The sequence below is a fragment of the Pseudomyrmex gracilis genome, unplaced genomic scaffold, assembly GCF_002006095.1.
Source record: "Pseudomyrmex gracilis isolate BER0280 unplaced genomic scaffold, ASM200609v1 scaffold_2, whole genome shotgun sequence".
Classification (NCBI taxonomy): domain Eukaryota; kingdom Metazoa; phylum Arthropoda; class Insecta; order Hymenoptera; family Formicidae; genus Pseudomyrmex; species Pseudomyrmex gracilis.
The window spans coordinates 476,483-492,125 of NW_018020586.1; the positions used below are offsets into that span (position 1 = coordinate 476,483).

The 15,643-nt window shown below is 43.3% G+C and overlaps 4 protein-coding genes across 13 annotated transcripts; 3 read left to right on the forward strand and 1 right to left on the reverse strand.

Annotated features, from left to right (window-relative positions):
- The first annotated feature begins 75 nt into the window (after positions 1-75).
- Positions 76-2,361, forward strand: LOC109854325 (B-cell CLL/lymphoma 7 protein family member A). The gene is made up of 4 exons (XM_020427296.1): positions 76-287; positions 648-723; positions 821-929; positions 1,045-2,361. The coding sequence occupies exons 1-4, from the start codon at positions 196-198 to the stop codon at positions 1,161-1,163; spliced, it is 396 nt and encodes a 131-aa protein (XP_020282885.1). The 5' UTR covers positions 76-195; the 3' UTR covers positions 1,164-2,361.
- A 58-nt stretch (positions 2,362-2,419) lies between these two features.
- LOC109853792 (C-factor) lies at positions 2,420-6,066 on the reverse strand. 5 transcript variants are annotated; one of them, XM_020426233.1, is made up of 6 exons: positions 5,751-6,066; positions 5,103-5,154; positions 4,978-5,015; positions 3,278-3,468; positions 3,022-3,174; positions 2,420-2,800 (listed from the first exon to the last, which is right to left on the reverse strand). In XM_020426233.1, the coding sequence occupies exons 1-6, from the start codon at positions 6,049-6,051 to the stop codon at positions 2,576-2,578; spliced, it is 960 nt and encodes a 319-aa protein (XP_020281822.1). In that variant the 5' UTR covers positions 6,052-6,066; the 3' UTR covers positions 2,420-2,575. The 5 variants fall into 5 exon arrangements, with proteins under 5 accessions (XP_020281822.1, XP_020281847.1, XP_020281831.1 ...); XM_020426252.1 differs by having other exon boundaries at positions 2,611-2,800; positions 3,022-3,196; XM_020426258.1 differs by lacking the exon at positions 4,978-5,015 and having other exon boundaries at positions 5,751-5,963.
- On the forward strand, positions 4,235-8,652 carry LOC109853783 (thioredoxin reductase 1, mitochondrial). Of its 3 annotated transcripts, none has more exons than XM_020426200.1 (7): positions 4,235-4,484; positions 6,501-6,724; positions 6,814-6,944; positions 7,029-7,258; positions 7,388-7,602; positions 7,694-8,235; positions 8,332-8,652. In XM_020426200.1, the coding sequence occupies exons 1-7, from the start codon at positions 4,247-4,249 to the stop codon at positions 8,459-8,461; spliced, it is 1,710 nt and encodes a 569-aa protein (XP_020281789.1). In that variant the 5' UTR covers positions 4,235-4,246; the 3' UTR covers positions 8,462-8,652. The 3 variants fall into 3 exon arrangements, with proteins under 3 accessions (XP_020281789.1, XP_020281809.1, XP_020281799.1); XM_020426220.1 differs by lacking the exon at positions 4,235-4,484 and adding an exon at positions 5,471-5,659; XM_020426210.1 differs by lacking the exon at positions 4,235-4,484 and adding an exon at positions 6,014-6,200.
- A 747-nt stretch (positions 8,653-9,399) lies between these two features.
- Positions 9,400-15,637, forward strand: LOC109853895 (WD repeat-containing protein 66-like). Of its 4 annotated transcripts, none has more exons than XM_020426473.1 (18): positions 9,400-9,482; positions 9,543-9,912; positions 10,084-10,207; positions 10,296-10,428; positions 10,524-10,687; positions 10,857-10,958; positions 11,081-11,189; positions 11,344-11,555; positions 11,649-11,800; positions 11,905-12,107; positions 12,187-12,316; positions 12,398-12,490; positions 12,839-12,970; positions 13,044-13,129; positions 13,391-13,628; positions 13,825-14,086; positions 14,167-14,261; positions 14,412-15,637. In XM_020426473.1, exons 1-18 carry the CDS (start codon positions 9,415-9,417, stop codon positions 14,472-14,474), a joined length of 2,736 nt encoding a protein of 911 aa, XP_020282062.1. In that variant the 5' UTR covers positions 9,400-9,414; the 3' UTR covers positions 14,475-15,637. The 4 variants fall into 4 exon arrangements, with proteins under 4 accessions (XP_020282062.1, XP_020282070.1, XP_020282046.1 ...); XM_020426481.1 differs by having other exon boundaries at positions 9,543-9,700; positions 9,797-9,912; positions 11,344-11,800; XM_020426457.1 differs by having other exon boundaries at positions 11,344-11,800.
- The last annotated feature ends 6 nt before the right edge of the window (positions 15,638-15,643 follow it).

Sequence of the window (15,643 nt, forward strand, 5' to 3'; positions counted from 1 at the left end):
GGTGGCACAACACCTAACCTCAACTTAGCCGCGTTCACGGCCCCCCTAACCTAATCCCAATCTAACCTCCTCTTTCTTTCTCTCTCTCTCTTTCTCTCTTCGTCACTTGCCCCTTCACGGATGTCCCGGTGTTTTTGGTGCGGTGATTGGTGCGATAATCAATTAACGGCGATTTAATCGCGCGAGAACAATAATATGATGTCGCGTTCAGTGCGTGCAGAGACTCGTAGTCGTGCCAAGGATGACATTAAACGGGTGATGCAAGTGGTTGACAAGGTTCGCCATTGGTAAGTGCTCGCCGGAGAGATTTCTCTCGTCGCGCGGCGTTTGACAGAACTCGTGCTGAGAATTGTATAAATGAGAATTTTGTGCCGGTTCTCTCGGAAAACAATCGGATCGGACGAGGAAGTGTGCGGGCTGATCGTTTTTCTGTCTCTGTTTGTCACGAGAAGAACGCCCATTGAATCTTAAATGAGAGATGTTGTAGAACAAGTCGATTAAACTTTTTGTTCAAAAGTTGTTCTCGATTGTTTAAACCGCAAAATTGTAAGAAACGTTGCAATAAACATTTCAGTGAGAACTTGTCCGATCTCTCAATTCCGGTTTTGAAAAACAGAATTTCTAATGCGCATACTGTTGTACCGCAGGGAGAAAAAATGGGTTACTATAGGAGAAACGACAATGAAAATATACAAGTGGGTTCCAATCTCAACGCTGGACCAGGTATATTATTGTATTAGAAAATAGTTTCTGTGCTCTCTCTCTCTCTAAGATTAAAGAAAGAGTTAAAAAAACAAATCTGTTGTCTATCACTTTGTAGAAGAAGAAGGGAAAGACGGTGTTAAATGACAAAGAAAATGGTTTGCCGAGAAAATCAGCGATAGATTCTTCAAATTCAAATTTCGGACTGACAGAAGACTCCAACACATGTGAGTTTGACACGATATTGATTGATGAAATCGTTCGTTGTATATTTTTTTTTGTTTTTTTTTTTTTGTATTTTGTCAATATCGAAGAAAAAAAGAATTGTTTCTGATATTTCAGGTTTCTCCACCGTCAGTGATTCCCAGGGACTGACAGATTTCTCGGCACACTTGGGTTTTTCGGAGGACTCAAATTCGCAAAACAGCGAGCCCGCACCTAAGAGATTAAAGACTGACTAATGTTTTCGACTCCGAACAACTGGCACTGACAAAAAAAAACACCACCATCCGTATGAGGATATCTAGGAATCGCTACGTCTCTTGTGAATTCGCACTTAATTCTTCATTAATTTTTTCGAATCGCCATACCTCTCTGTGGATGAGCCGGGGCGAAGTACACACACACTCTTGTTTCCTTTTTCTGTCTCATCCAAATTTATAGTGAGATCTAGATATAATATATATATATATATCTATATATATATATAATATAATTACATACACACAACTGCGAATATAGTATCAATTCTACGGAACGTTTTCGATTACGTGTAATGGAGTTTATTTTTTTACACATATGGATTTATTACAAATTCTCCCACGCTGAATTTAGAGAAGCTAGCGAATCATCGATCCGCTGATTGGATGTAGAACAAAACAAAAACAACACGACTCGATCTGTCTGTTGAATCCCCCAATTTTTATATATTGTAATTGTTCGAAAATTCAGGATTAAAAGTTTGTGAAACACCAAAAAAAAAAAAGAAAAAGACTTGAAACAGAGCGGATTACATATTCATGCGGCGACATTGCAGTATTACTTTTGCTTAGAAAATTTTTTCTTTTTTTTTTTTTGTTTTGTTTTGGTTTCGCCAAGTTTTTTCTTGCGAAATACTCGAATACGCGATTGTTTGCGATTAGTTTTGCTGCGTAAACCACTGGGAGGAAAAAAGTTCATTCGCATTGTATTTTATCTCTGAACATATGATCACGTTGTTTCGGTTACAAATCGTTGTAAATATCTCTAGTATCATTTTTTTTTTTTTTTTCGTTTATTGACTTTGTGTATCGATAATATATATATATATATATATTTAAGCAAACTGGCATTCCTTTGCGTTACGTTTATAGCACCGTGACATGTACAAAATAAGCTTGGACTCGTGCGAATAAAAAACAAATTGAATGACCTACTTAATGACTATTACACACATCGTTTTATAGGGGAAAAAAACAAATGCGGTTTCGTTTGGTTTTTTATATGTAAAAGAGAAAGAAAAAAAGAAAAGTTTTTTGTAAAACTTTTTGCGTGTAGATACTTGGGAGTATCATATTTGGAACAAATTTGTGAATAATCGATGGGAAAGTATTTGATTTTATATAAAAATATTTTCAGAAAGTATTTCTATGTAATTCTTTTTTTTTTACAAATTGTATATTGACGTATATATATTTATATACAGAACTGTACACTATGTGTTTTTCTTATTTTATACAAAAAAAAAAAAAAAAACAAACAAAAACAAATGGATGACATGTATATGTAATGTGTATTTGAAATGTTAATTTAGACTATTAAAATCTCATTACTTAGGAAAACATTATGTACACGAACGTATTCTTTTTTTCTGAGTAAATTTGTGTTTTGACCATCACCAGGGCAGTGTTTTGCCGTCGTACTGTACGAAACAGCCGGTGTGCTTCTCCGTGAGCGAGTTCATGGTGTTCAGAATCTGACTGACGCTGCTGTCGACGTCCATCGGTGCGTTACTACCGCCCAAATCGGTTCGCACCCATCCGGGGTGCAGGCACACCGCCAGAATCCCGTCCGGTTTCAGATCGACGCTCATCGACTTGGTCGCCGCGTTGAGCGCCGTCTGTTTCGTCAAAGAAGAAGATTAGATAAAAAGCGTCAGACAATTATTACAGACAATACACGTGCCGATTGCGTAATTTCAATGTAACGAATTTCGATAAACGCAATACCGAAGATAAGGACGTCATATTTCAGTTTTTTCACCAGATTTGTTTGAATGCGATTTGTTTGGCTCAGTCAAATGAGAAGCACGCGCGCTAATGATATCGCTATAGTTTGTACCTTGCTGCATCTGTAAGGATAAAACCCGCCGTCGTTGTTCTGAGCTATACTGGCCAGGATAGAGGTCATATTGACGACGGCCGCTCTCCTCACGCTCAGTCCCGTTTTGTCCGCGGCGTTTTTTGCGGCTGCTTTCAGCAGCGGCAGGAAAGCCTTGAATCAATTTATCAAGATCCTTAATGCAATCTTCACACATTATTCTTGTTTCGCATTATGACGACGAAATCAACGTAATGACACACGCACGCACACGCACCTTCGTGAGCAGAATAGGCGCCACAGTGTTTATCAGAAGAGCGTCCGTGATCTGTTCCTGCTTCACGAGGCCGAGACGCGTGAATTTGCTGGAGATACCGGCGTTGTTGAAAAGAACATTGAGACCCGTGCCCTTTACCCTTTCAGCGACCGCGTTCACGACCTTCGTATAGTTAGCCGTGTCCGTCAAATCTGGAAGAGAAGAAAGTGTGTAAAGACGTTGTTTTATGTTCGAGCGATCGATGCCAAGGTTTTTTGTGCTCGCAAGTTTAAAATATAATTCATTCGCGTAGGTATTCGTCAACGATTTGTTTGCAACTTTACTCGGGAGCCTCTCGTAGACCCGAGGAAAGTCACCATGGGGGTTTTTCAGCCGGGAACAATCCGGCACCACCCTTCTTCCAATTCCGAGAGCGTCCATGTGAGGATTTCCCTCATGTAGAAAAGAAAATTGCGCATTAGCAAGCGCGACAGAGCGATAAGTGCGATTTCAAGCATGCTAATCAATGCAAAACGCAGTCACCTAAGTTTAAAGGTGTCTTCCGTCAAACATTCGTTTCGAAGAAATAAATAACACTAACAGTACCTAACAGTACGTGTCGTAGACGTTTAATTTTTCGCGAATAACTCGACCGAATAATTATCGTAAATTTTAACAAGCCGCGATAAAAGACTGGGTTTTATCGCGAAGAATAGATTGATGTCTCTGGCATTTCTCGAGCGTAGAATTCTCTAAGCGCAAGTGTTTATCAGATAACACGTGTTGTATCGATCAGCATAACAAACCCTGAGACAAAAGAGAGAGAGCGCGGTTTTCTTTTTCTATTGCGTTAAAAAAGATACATCCTCCCACCTCACGTATATGTAAAATGGTTTTTTTTTTATGCGTGACGTTTGACCGTTTCATTTTCCGGATTACGGTTTTCTTCTTCTAAACCCAGGCGCGATTAGTACGTACGCGTCCGCAGATATGAAAGCACGCAAGGCGAGAGCTTGGTGTTTGATTTGCCGCGAGAAACCGCAAACCGTGGATTCCGACTCGAGTGACCATGAGACCTCCGAGCGTAACGCGCGAAGCAACGCGGCAAATAAAGAAGTAGAGAATAAAACGGAGAACAAATCGGCGGAGGTGGTAACTAGACCGGAGAACAACGAGCGGAATAAAGTGGACAATCATCGAGAACCTAACGACGTTCCCTCCACATCGAGTAAGTCTCTTTTATGTGTGTGTGTGTGTGTGCGTGTACCGTATAAAACCACGCTTTTGTTTAGAACTTGTCGCGCTTTGCAAGGTGACTGGTTCCAGTGACCGGACGTTCGATGAAGAGAAATGATTATTTAAATACTAAGAATCATAACAATTCTCAGTTTTTCAATTTGTTTTTTTTTTTACATGTTTTTCAGATGTCATTAGATTCCAACTTTAAAAATAAAACTTTGTTGCGATTATTTCTTTAATAAATGTCCGATCAGTTGCACGGTCTCTCATCTCCTAACGCAATTATTTTATACAAAAAAAAAAAGAAGATAAAACAACGGATGTGTGCGAAGTAAAATATGTAAAATTTGTTCTGGATTTTGTCCGAGAGAGATGACGCATCAAATTCTCGACGCTTCTGGATTTTTGCATTGTTCTATCAGAAGAATCTCGTAATTCTTCGTTTAATCAGTAGAGATAATCTGTTACACAATCACGCTCACATCTTCGATAAAGCTTGACTTTTAATTTCGCGACGGGTCTGGAAAGAGAATGTTTTTATTATCGTATAAAAATTGATCGCGCAATACAAAAGAAACAGATGCAAGAGCGTAAAATTAAAACTCACCTATCTCGATGATGTGCACATTCGGCGATTTGTCGGCGAGCGCGCGCAATTCCTGCAAAGGAATTTTTCCCTATTATATTATTTTTTTCTTATTGAAAAAAAAAAAAAAATAAATAAAGAAAAAAACGTGATTCTCGACGCGGTGCCGAGACGGCGATGCGGCGAGAATTAGGACGAAAAACCGGTCCCGGAGCTTACGCAACAACCGGATGGATAATCGGTATCGAATGCAATCGGCTATCGCTGACTCACGTGAAAAATTAAGGAGAGGGATCGGACGAGGAGAAGGAGGTGTACGATGAGCGTATAATAGATGGCGGTGACGCCGTGACGGGAGCTTATGGTAAAAACGAGAAATAGGTTCGCCTCCAGGCGAAGTTGCTGTTGCGGTTCGGTTGTTTCTGAGCTCAGTTTGATCTCGTCGTCGCTCGGTGCGAGTTCGGTGTGGAAGTAACGTGCGAGCTTTGACATTGTCCTATCACTTATCGACATAGATTGCAAGATTCGTTGTTTTAAATCGCCAAGAGGAAATAAGAGATTCGCCATGGCGCCGATTTGTAAGTATCTCGAAATTGCGTAACGCGCGTTAATAACCTAAGAATTACAAAAATCGATCGGCGATCGCTCGGATCTTACCGATCACCTTACCGTCGCTTTGCTCGTGTCTCGGCAAGTCGCGAAGATAAACTCCGGCGGTTTCGCTAGTTCGATCAGGTGTTTCACCAGGCCCAGACCAAGGCCGCGATTGCAGCCAGTTATTAGAATCGATTTCATCGTTACCGTCGTCGTTCTCCTCGGACACGTTGGAACTACCACCACCGCTGCCACCACGATGAGGAAGAGGCGCGCGGCGTGTCATTCCCGTCGGCGCGGCTCGTGTCGATGTATCGTCGTCGGTGACGTCACGCCGCGCTCCGGCAATCGTGAGTTGCATGTCGCCGATTATCATGGCGACATTGGCGGTGTTCACGCGGCTCGTGTCATTTCGCGGCGCGCAAGCCAAAGTGTTCAGGTTACCGTATCAGCGTTTGTTGCTCGCCAGATGCGACGGTCCCGATTATCGCAGAAACGCCATGAACTGCATGTGCAATCTCTCGAGTGAGTGTTTTTTTTATCGACGAGCACGCCGATCGACGCAAAATTGTTTTCGATAGTTGCGTAAAATCGCGTCATCGAATTTCGCGCGCGCGAATTTCGAACGTTTCCGCGTGGCGTTTAAAAAACCGACGTTTGTCCGAGAACCATAACGAAAATTCGTTTTTTTTATATCTTTTAGATAAATGTGCTACGTTTACGGGAGAGATGAATTTTTTATTTTTGACAGTGAGATGCACACTGTGCACGTAGTGATCGTTCATTTATCGACTTTGTTGAAATTTTTCTTTTTTTTTTTTTCAGCGGAACCAAACTACACGTACGACCTGTTGGTGATTGGCGGAGGATCCGGAGGTCTAGCAGCAGCTAAAGAAGCAGTGGGATTAGGAGCAAAAGTAGCGGTTCTGGATTATGTGACTCCTTCACCTCTGGGTACCACTTGGGGTTTAGGTGGCACCTGTGTCAATGTGGGATGCATACCAAAAAAATTGATGCATCAGGCGGCGTTGCTCGGTGAAGCTATTCATGTACGCAACAGTTTCAAATTATCGTGACTGATACAAAAACAGTTTGATGGTGTTTTTTGATAACTGTGAGTTGTGTATCTTGTTTACAGGAAGCGTCAACGTTTGGTTGGCAGTTACCCGACCCCAAGACCATAAAAATTGATTGGGAAGCCTTGAGAACTGCTGTGCAAAATCACATCAAGTCCGTTAACTGGGTCACTCGAGTGGAACTCAGAACAAAGTTGGTACTTTAGTAGCTGCGTCTAAATTTCTAAGTCTGTAATTTTGTCAAATTCTTTTTATTTACATAAAAAATTTTACACAGAAATGTCGAGTACTTCAATGCTCAGGGACACTTCAAGGATCCGCACACGGTAGTTGGAGTTACCAAGAAAGGAGAGGAAAAAATTTTGACAGCTAAGAATATATTGATCGCAGTGGGCGGTAGACCCAGATATCCAGACATTCCGGGTGCTTTGGAGTACGGCATAAGTAGCGATGATATCTTCAGTTTGGAACGCGCTCCGGGAAAGACTCTTGTTGTCGGTGCCGGATGTATCCTTTCTGAAAATTGTTTTTTTTTTCTAAATATTCACTTATATAAGTGTCTCGCGCCTTTCTGTAGTTTTTTATGAGGACACTTGAGTGTCTAGACAAGATATGTTTTCTTTAATAACAATATAGACATCGGTCTGGAGTGCGCCGGCTTTCTGAATGGCTTGGGTTACGACGCCACAATTATGGTTCGATCGATCGTGTTGCGCGGATTTGATCGGCAAATGGCAGAACTCGTCGCCAAGGAGATGGAGCAACGTGGCGTGCACTTCATCTATCAGGCGAAGCCCAAGAAGGTTGCGAAGCAAGACGACGGCCGTCTTCTCGTTGATTGGGTCGACAAGGTATGTTCAAATTTATCAAACTTGAGACAAACATACGTTTCTTTATATTACAGTACTGTGTGACACACGATCTGTGCTTTTTTGTTTTCAGGATGGCCAAGTTCATCAAGACGTGTACGACACCATTCTGTTCGCCATCGGTCGACGGGCGCTCACGCAGGAGTTGAAACCGGAAAACGCCGGTTTGAAACTCGTCCCGGAAACCGGCAAGATTGATGCGGTCAATGAACAGTCAAACGTTCCAAACATTTACGCGGTCGGCGATGTGCTTCACAAAAAACCGGAACTAACGCCTGTTGCTATACACGCGGGTAAACTACTAGCGAGAAGACTGTTCGGCGACTCGACCGTGAAGATGGATTACGTGAACGTCGCGACAACGGTGTTCAGTCCCTTGGAGTACGGATGCGTCGGACTGAGCGAGGAAGCGGCGATCGAGCAATACGGTGAGGACGAGATCGAGATTTATCACGCTTATTACAAACCGACGGAATTCTTCGTACCCCAGAAGAACGTCGATCAGTGTTACGTGAAAGTCGTCGGGCTCCGAAACGGCGACGAGAAGGTGCTCGGAATGCACTTCGTCGGGCCCAATGCGGGCGAAGTGATCCAAGGATTCGCGGCTGCTATCAAGTGAGTCACTCGATCCCGCAACGATTTTCTTCACTGACACAACTAGACCTTGTCTTGAATATTTATATTTCATTGTTTTTTTTGTTTTTTTTTCAGATGCAACTTGACGGTACCGCAACTGAAGAGCACCGTCGGAATTCATCCGACGGTGGCGGAGGAGTTCACGCGCATAAACATCACCAAACGCTCGGGTCTGGACCCGAAGCCGCAGAGCTGCTGCAGTTAGATCGCGTCCTTGCCTGTGGTCTTTCGCTCAGTTGCATTTTTCGCACCGCGGTTATTATTAAAACCGATTATTTATTAGGATATTAATGCGGCCTGTGTACTCTTGTATATCAAGAAAAGAAAACAACAACTTTTCACACACCGGAGAGCACCGGAATACCGCAGTATTTTTTGCGTAAAATAAAATTACATTAGGATTTAGGATCTCTAAGATCACTTTGAGATAATCTTTAGAAAAAAGAGAGTAAGAGGAAAACAAAAAAGATAATACTTTACTATATACACAACGTTGCGCTGACACAGTGATTTTTTATACGTATGTTATTTTTCCAAGAACATTGCTCGCTTTATACATATGCATCGTCTGCTCCAAAAAAATAAAAAAATAAAAATAAATCGTGAGCAGATACAAATAAACCAATAAAATGTTGTACGATTGGCAAGAAAAGAAAACGGACTTCATTTTTTTTTTAATCCCGATCGCATTTGTCATAAAATGGCTTCGCCGGCGATGTCTGGCGAACCTCGAACAGACGTCGAGAGCGACGCCGAAGACGAAGATGCGACGAAGACGCAGCGGATGCTCGCGGATCCCGATCTCTGTCCGTTCGTGAGTAAACCGCGAGATTGTAACACAGCATTGGCTTAGCTTTGCTAAGCGATCGCGTGTTTCTTCAGAAGCTACAGTGGTCCTTCGGAATAAATCCGAGCGTGCCGGTGATAAACTTGACCACGACGAAGCGCACGATTATAGCGTACGCTTGCTCGCACGTGGCGTTCATGTACAACTACGCGTCCCGGAAGACGTTGCCGCTTGCGGGCCACGTTGGTATCAAAAATTTCGATCTTACGTCAACGACTTTCGCCGTTTTTGCGAGAGAAAGTGTCTGAATCTCGTCTTCTCGTCCACCTCAGCGAAACGCCGTGGAGACGCTGTCGACTACGCGCGACGGCATGTGGCTGATGACGGCGGATTTCGGGACGGAGGACTCCGCGGTGATGGTCTGGGACACGGAAAAAGGGTAGATGTTATTCTCTTCAGAGATTTAGTCTTAAAATATTTAACGCGGTTGTTCCCACAGAATCCCCGTTCGCACGTTATTCAATCCGCACGGAAACCAGGGATTGACGGCTGCCCGTATCAGTCCGGACGCCAAACACGTAGTTACCGTCGGCAACGAAAAATGTCAGAACGTGCATTTCTGGCTGCTGCGGACTCGCGAAAAGAACGAGCCAGATGGTTTGATCTCGCCGCATGAGTTCTTTCATTTCATTACCGCGTTATTTCGATCACGCCTCCTTGCATATTGTGCAACAATTTGCGCGCAATTTTCAGCATCGGTTTCGTTAATCGACACCTCGTCCGAGCGTGTCAAGGAAATAGCTTTCGACGACGAGCGCACGGAGCAATTTGCGTTGACGACCGATCGCAACGTCGTGTTTTTAACACGGGTCGGTGTTGTAACTTCTTGAATCTTTTTTTTTTTTTTCGTCTCGCTGTTTCTTCATTTCCAAAATTCGAGTTTTGGAGAAGACGCATCGACTGTGTGCAATTTTTTTTTATTGAAATACAACAATATTATATATTGTTGTATTTCTTTCGAATTTCACGTAAAATCTCAGAACGGTCCAACTTTGAACTGCGATTGTCCCGAAGTCAGGAGGAAATTTAGGCAAAACTTAGGGATCTTCAATGGATCTTGCTACGTGTCGAAGACGCAACAAGTGGCGACAGGAACGACGAACGGTATCAATCTCGGTTTTATTGACAATTCATCAAATAGTTTGACAGAGATACTTGTTTCTAACACAAACAATCGCAATTTATATCCCAGGATACGTTCTGATATGGGAAACCGTTTCTCCAGGGAAGACCACGGTCGACGATCCGAACTGTCAAAGGAGAAAACACATACAGACCATTAGTTTACAGAAAAGCAGTATCAACGTTATCGTCGATAACGGAGGGTTTGATTTAACAATAATAACAATCTTGTGTATTTCTTTTCTCAAGTCAAAAAAAAAATATATATATATATAATTTAATCGCGTTAATTTCGCAGCAAACTCGTAACGGGAAGCTCGAACGGTCAAGTTACTTTCTACAATTATCAGTTCAAACTTTTGTACTGGTGCGAAAATCGCAATCTCGACTCCGTTCGATGGATAAGTCACAATCTCCGATCCGATTTAAAGGCTCCGATTTTTAAGGCCGACGAACCCGAGCGTAAAATTCTTGCTTCTCAAACAAGTTTTGTTTTTTTTTTTTTGTCAAGTTATAAATTCTCAATTTTCAAGAGAAGACGTCGATATGAGCGCGGAAAAAAATTTAATTCCATTATGCAAAATAAATCGCGACGAGCTGATGTCATTTTGTTTTTTTTCTTTCGACTCAGACCATCAACTTCGCGAAACACGAGCGTCGACGGTCTCGGACAAACTCGACGCGACAAATGTCACGCGCTGGCCTTCGTTTAATTTTCAACATTTTCTCGCATGTAAGAGTTCTTACACGCAAATTAATTAACTTTTGTAATAATTATTATACAATTTGTTAAATTTTCATACGTGATACCACGAGTGTCAAATCGACTGCGATTTCTTCCGATTTTGCTTGTAGGTTCCTCCACGGGTGTGACAGCTCTGATACAAATGCCGGAGAAGAGGTTTCACCTAGTGTTTCCTCATCCGGTCGCAATCGTGACCAGCGTAGACGCTTATCCGGAAAGGTAGAAAATCGAAAAAAAAAATTTTTCATATCTCGTTAACAGAGAAATTACTCGTGCAATAATATTTTAATAATATAATATACCTGATAACAATAACAATAATAATAATAATATTCTTGTCGCTATTATTACTATAAGTTTTTGAAAACGACAGCAATTATTTGATTGTGGGAGACGCGCGAGGTATCGTGCGCTTCTACAATTGGGAGACGCGCACTCTGATAACGTCCAAGAGCACGCCGCCTCTTCCGGACTTCCTGCCGATTCTCGAGAAACAGACGAGCGACGAGAACATCGTCTACGTCACTTGTCCGCGGCATCGCGAGTCCTCGAGGGCCGTCACGGCGCTGAAATTCTCGCCGAAATGTATACCTACACTTTGGTTGATGAGTCTCGTGTATTTTCTGGAAGAAAAAGAAACAAACCGGCGGCGAAATAAAGAGCCTGAATTTATCTCAGGCGATCTGGTGGTGTGCGGTCTGGAAAACGGAGCGATGTGGATTCTGCATCACATCACGTTGGATCCGTTGGACGAGATTCCGTACAAACACTCGTCCGCGGCCATCAGCAAAATCGCCTTCGGACGTTGTTCCGAGTGGATGGCTTACGCGGTAAAACGAAAATACGATTTCGTAGATTTTGCGAACATGTTCGCGCGCACACGTGACGTCGAATTCGAGATCCACCATCACGCTGGAAGGGTTTCATTTTCCAGGACGACGAGCTGACAGTGGCGGTGTTTCGGAGAAACGACGACCCTTCGAGAACGAACGTGTGGAACTTAATCGGAAAGTATCGCTCGCATCGTCTACCCGTTAGAGACGTAATCTTCGGCCCGGCTCCGCCCGACTCCGACGTGCCGCAGCTCTTCTCGTTGGGGGAAGATCGAGAGCTCATCGAATACGATCTTCGGCACAGGTCGCTCGAGTGTATTCCGCGTTGCTTGTGAGAATCGAAGATACGCGTTATATATATTATAATTCGCGATTAAACACAGCGGACCGTATCCGGTGCCGGGACTTCAGATCCTGCGTATCCGTCGAATCGAGCAGAGCGCCGTTCCTCTGTGTCTGGCGTGGTATCGTCTCTCGGACACCGAGAGATTTCTCGTGATTGCAAATTCCGAGGTGGGCGCTTCATCCCTCGCTTCCGCCTGTGTGAAAAAAAAAAAGTAATAACAAATAATTTTTATTTATTTGCAATTACAGTACAAATACAAGATCTTCTGCGACAGTCCCACCAAAGCGATACGCGGCACTTACTTGGGACCGACTTACGGAGAACCGGTGCAACAATTTCAAGTAACTCTCAAGTATCTTAGGCTCACAATTTTAAATTCCTTTGAATTATACAAAAAAAAACAAACTTAAATATATAAAAAATTATACTTGCTACGTTTATTTAAATTTACATAAAGTTAAATATTATTTAAATATTTTAAATAAATCTATACTTCTCGCATATAATTTTTTAAAAATAAATTCCTTTTCTTTTTTTTACAATGACATTGAAAAAATATCTCCCGTTTTAATATTTTCTCACAAAGAGACGCGCGATTGGCGCGGAAACATTTTTCGTTACTTTCGTAATTAATAAATAGCGGGGGAAGGGAAGGGGAGATTAAGTAATTCGGGCTGAAATCTCAACAGATCCTGACGAATCGTCCTGAGAACGGGAGGAGTTACATGGTGTTCGCGACCGAGCGAGAGATCGGTCTTCAGTTACTGCCTCTCGACGGCAATCCTTACAAGATCGTCGGTGTAACGGGCCATTCGCAAAAAGTTAGCGCGCGCATTTCGCGTACCGCATCACAAACGCGCGTGTGTGTATATAAATCCGGTTTTCTGCTTGCAGATTACAGGCATTTCCATCAGTCGCCAGATGTTATTTACCACAGGCCGCGACGATCCCTGTGTGTTAATGTGGAAAATCAATTTCAGGTTGGTTAGGTTGAGAGAGAGATTGTTTGAGAAATAAAAAATTCTTCACGCTTTTTCGCCTTACGCAAAGACCGATCTCGTGCGCAAGGCGAGTACGTAGCGCACGTACGAGAAGAGAGTTCGTTAAACTTCGCGATGAGATGTGTCACGCGCGTGCACAATACCTCGCTTCTTACATCATCGTTCAAACATAGCCGCAGTGACGGAGTCTCTTAATCACGGACGGTTAAATGACAAACAACAATTTCTCCCCGTTCTCAGATCCGTTGACGCGATGGCGCAATTCGGCGGGGAGAGACTCGCGCCGTTTTACCGTCTCATCGAGGGCGGGAGAAAAGGAACACGTCTGATGAGCGAGATGAAGGACATGTTCGATTACGCGAAGATACTGGATCAGGGCGAGTGCTCGATTTTTCCCAGAGTCGTGTCCGACACCGTGGTCGTCGAGCAGATTCCGAATCTGATGCGAGCCGTCGGATACTTCCCGACCAACGAGGAAGTAATTTCTCTCTCTCTCTTTTTCTCTCTCTCTCTCTCGGCACTTTCTTCATCGCGTCTTTTCTTTCTTCTTTGCGTCGTCAAATTCCGACTCTCTTCAGACTCACAAAAAGACGCTCTTTCCGTTTCTTATCTTCTTTCCGTTTCTTTCGTTATCGGAGGATCCGCTAAAACAAACGTAAAAATTTATTTCAAAGATAGAAAACATGCTGACGGAAGTGTGCTACAAACGCTACGTCAAAACCGGCGAGCTCGTCGAAGAGATAACTTTCGAGGACTTCGTGCGACTTTACGCGAATCACAGACCTGCGTTCGGGATCGGCGCGCGTCGGATAAGAGAAGCTTTCCGCACCTTCGTCGAGGAGGACGCCTTCGACGCGGAGGTTCCCACGTTGACGCGAGAGCGTTTCGTGCGAGTTTTACTCGGCGATGTGATATCGGGGATTCCGTTAGAAAACAGTGAGCTCGTCCGACGAATCTTCCTTCGTCTCTTCCGCGAAACAATTGGTTTTCATTCACTTTCTCGACGCGCATTCCAGGCGATCCGTTGACTCCGAGAGAAGCGCGCGAGTATCTCGAGCTGCTCCTGCCCGGCGAACAACCGCGGATATCCAACTTCCTGTTCCTCCCGTCGGTAATGTAACTTCTCGCACGCAGACACAACACTGTTGCGAGCAAAACTTGTCAAAAATTGCAATTTTTTTTTGTAAGGATAGAAATAAGAAGATAAGAAGTCGTCGTTAGGCTTCCCGAGAGAGTAATGTATTGTTACTTTATGATACAGACAATATCTTACAGAGATTTCACCGCTGTTATCACGGGTGTGTCGGAGGAAACTAGGGACTGACTGAAGAGGATAATCGGCACGCGATAGATCCGTCACTCCTGCGGGACGCTGTGGGGGGGAGGGGGGGAGGAATTTTCCTCGGCTGTCAGCAACGCGAATCCGAAAAAGATCTCGTTTTTTTTTTTTTGTGAAAAATTTGAATCGAAGATGCGCTGAAGGGAAGGAAAACACTGGCAGAGTCCGACGCTTTCGCTCGTCTCTTTGCTTCGTAAAAAAAGAGACGTCGCACAACATTCGCGCGGAAAACATTCGGGAGATGGTGTAAAAAAAAAAAAAAAAGAAAAATACGCGACGGACGTCCCCGTAATACTGTTTAGTCAATTTTTTTTTTATACACACATACTTTGTAAACATTTCTTCGTCGTATAATTTTTCAAATAATAATTACAATACTTACGACTGTGCCGCGTGTCTCGTTTTATCTTTTAATCAATTTGCTACAATCCATGATTTTATATAATGGACTTTTAATCACCGGTTTAAACAAAGATCGAAAAATTAACAAAATTTGATTGGCTGATTATTCCCGATGATGAGGCGACCCGGAGAACCGGTCGACGGGAAAGGGGGGCTGTGAGAGAACCCCGTTCGATCTCTCGGGTAGGGAAGGAAAGGGAGGAGACGCAACAATCCAACTAATATAGACTAGAAGTGAGAAAATTAAAAATTCGCCTTTCGAGAGGTACGTCGTTTTCAAAAGAAGACGCGTCAAAGGGGAGAGCCGATGATCTGCTCTCTCGTGAACGCGAGAGAGAGAATCGCGCGAAGATCGATACACAATAACGCGGCAAAGCACAAAAAAAACTTAACAGATCGGAGCGATTTAAAAACAAAATTTTTAACGTCGTCCATTATCGATAAAAGAAGGAACAATCACAATTGTCTTTTTTTTCGGCAAGAAAATAGATTTTGTGTGTGTGTGTGTGTGCGTGTGCGTGTAACTCGACGCAAATTTACGTAAATTTTTTTCAATTTTTTTTTCACACACGTCGTTACGCTTTTCTCAAGAACACGAGGAGGAGGGGGGGAGGGAACAATGGGAGTTCAAGCGGCACCTGGGAACGAAGGGCTCCAGCACACAGGACACCGCCAGCAGTGCCGACAATCGTCGCAATGAAGCGCGCACCGGGTTGTAAAGATCTCACAAAAAATCTGTAAAACACAGCCCC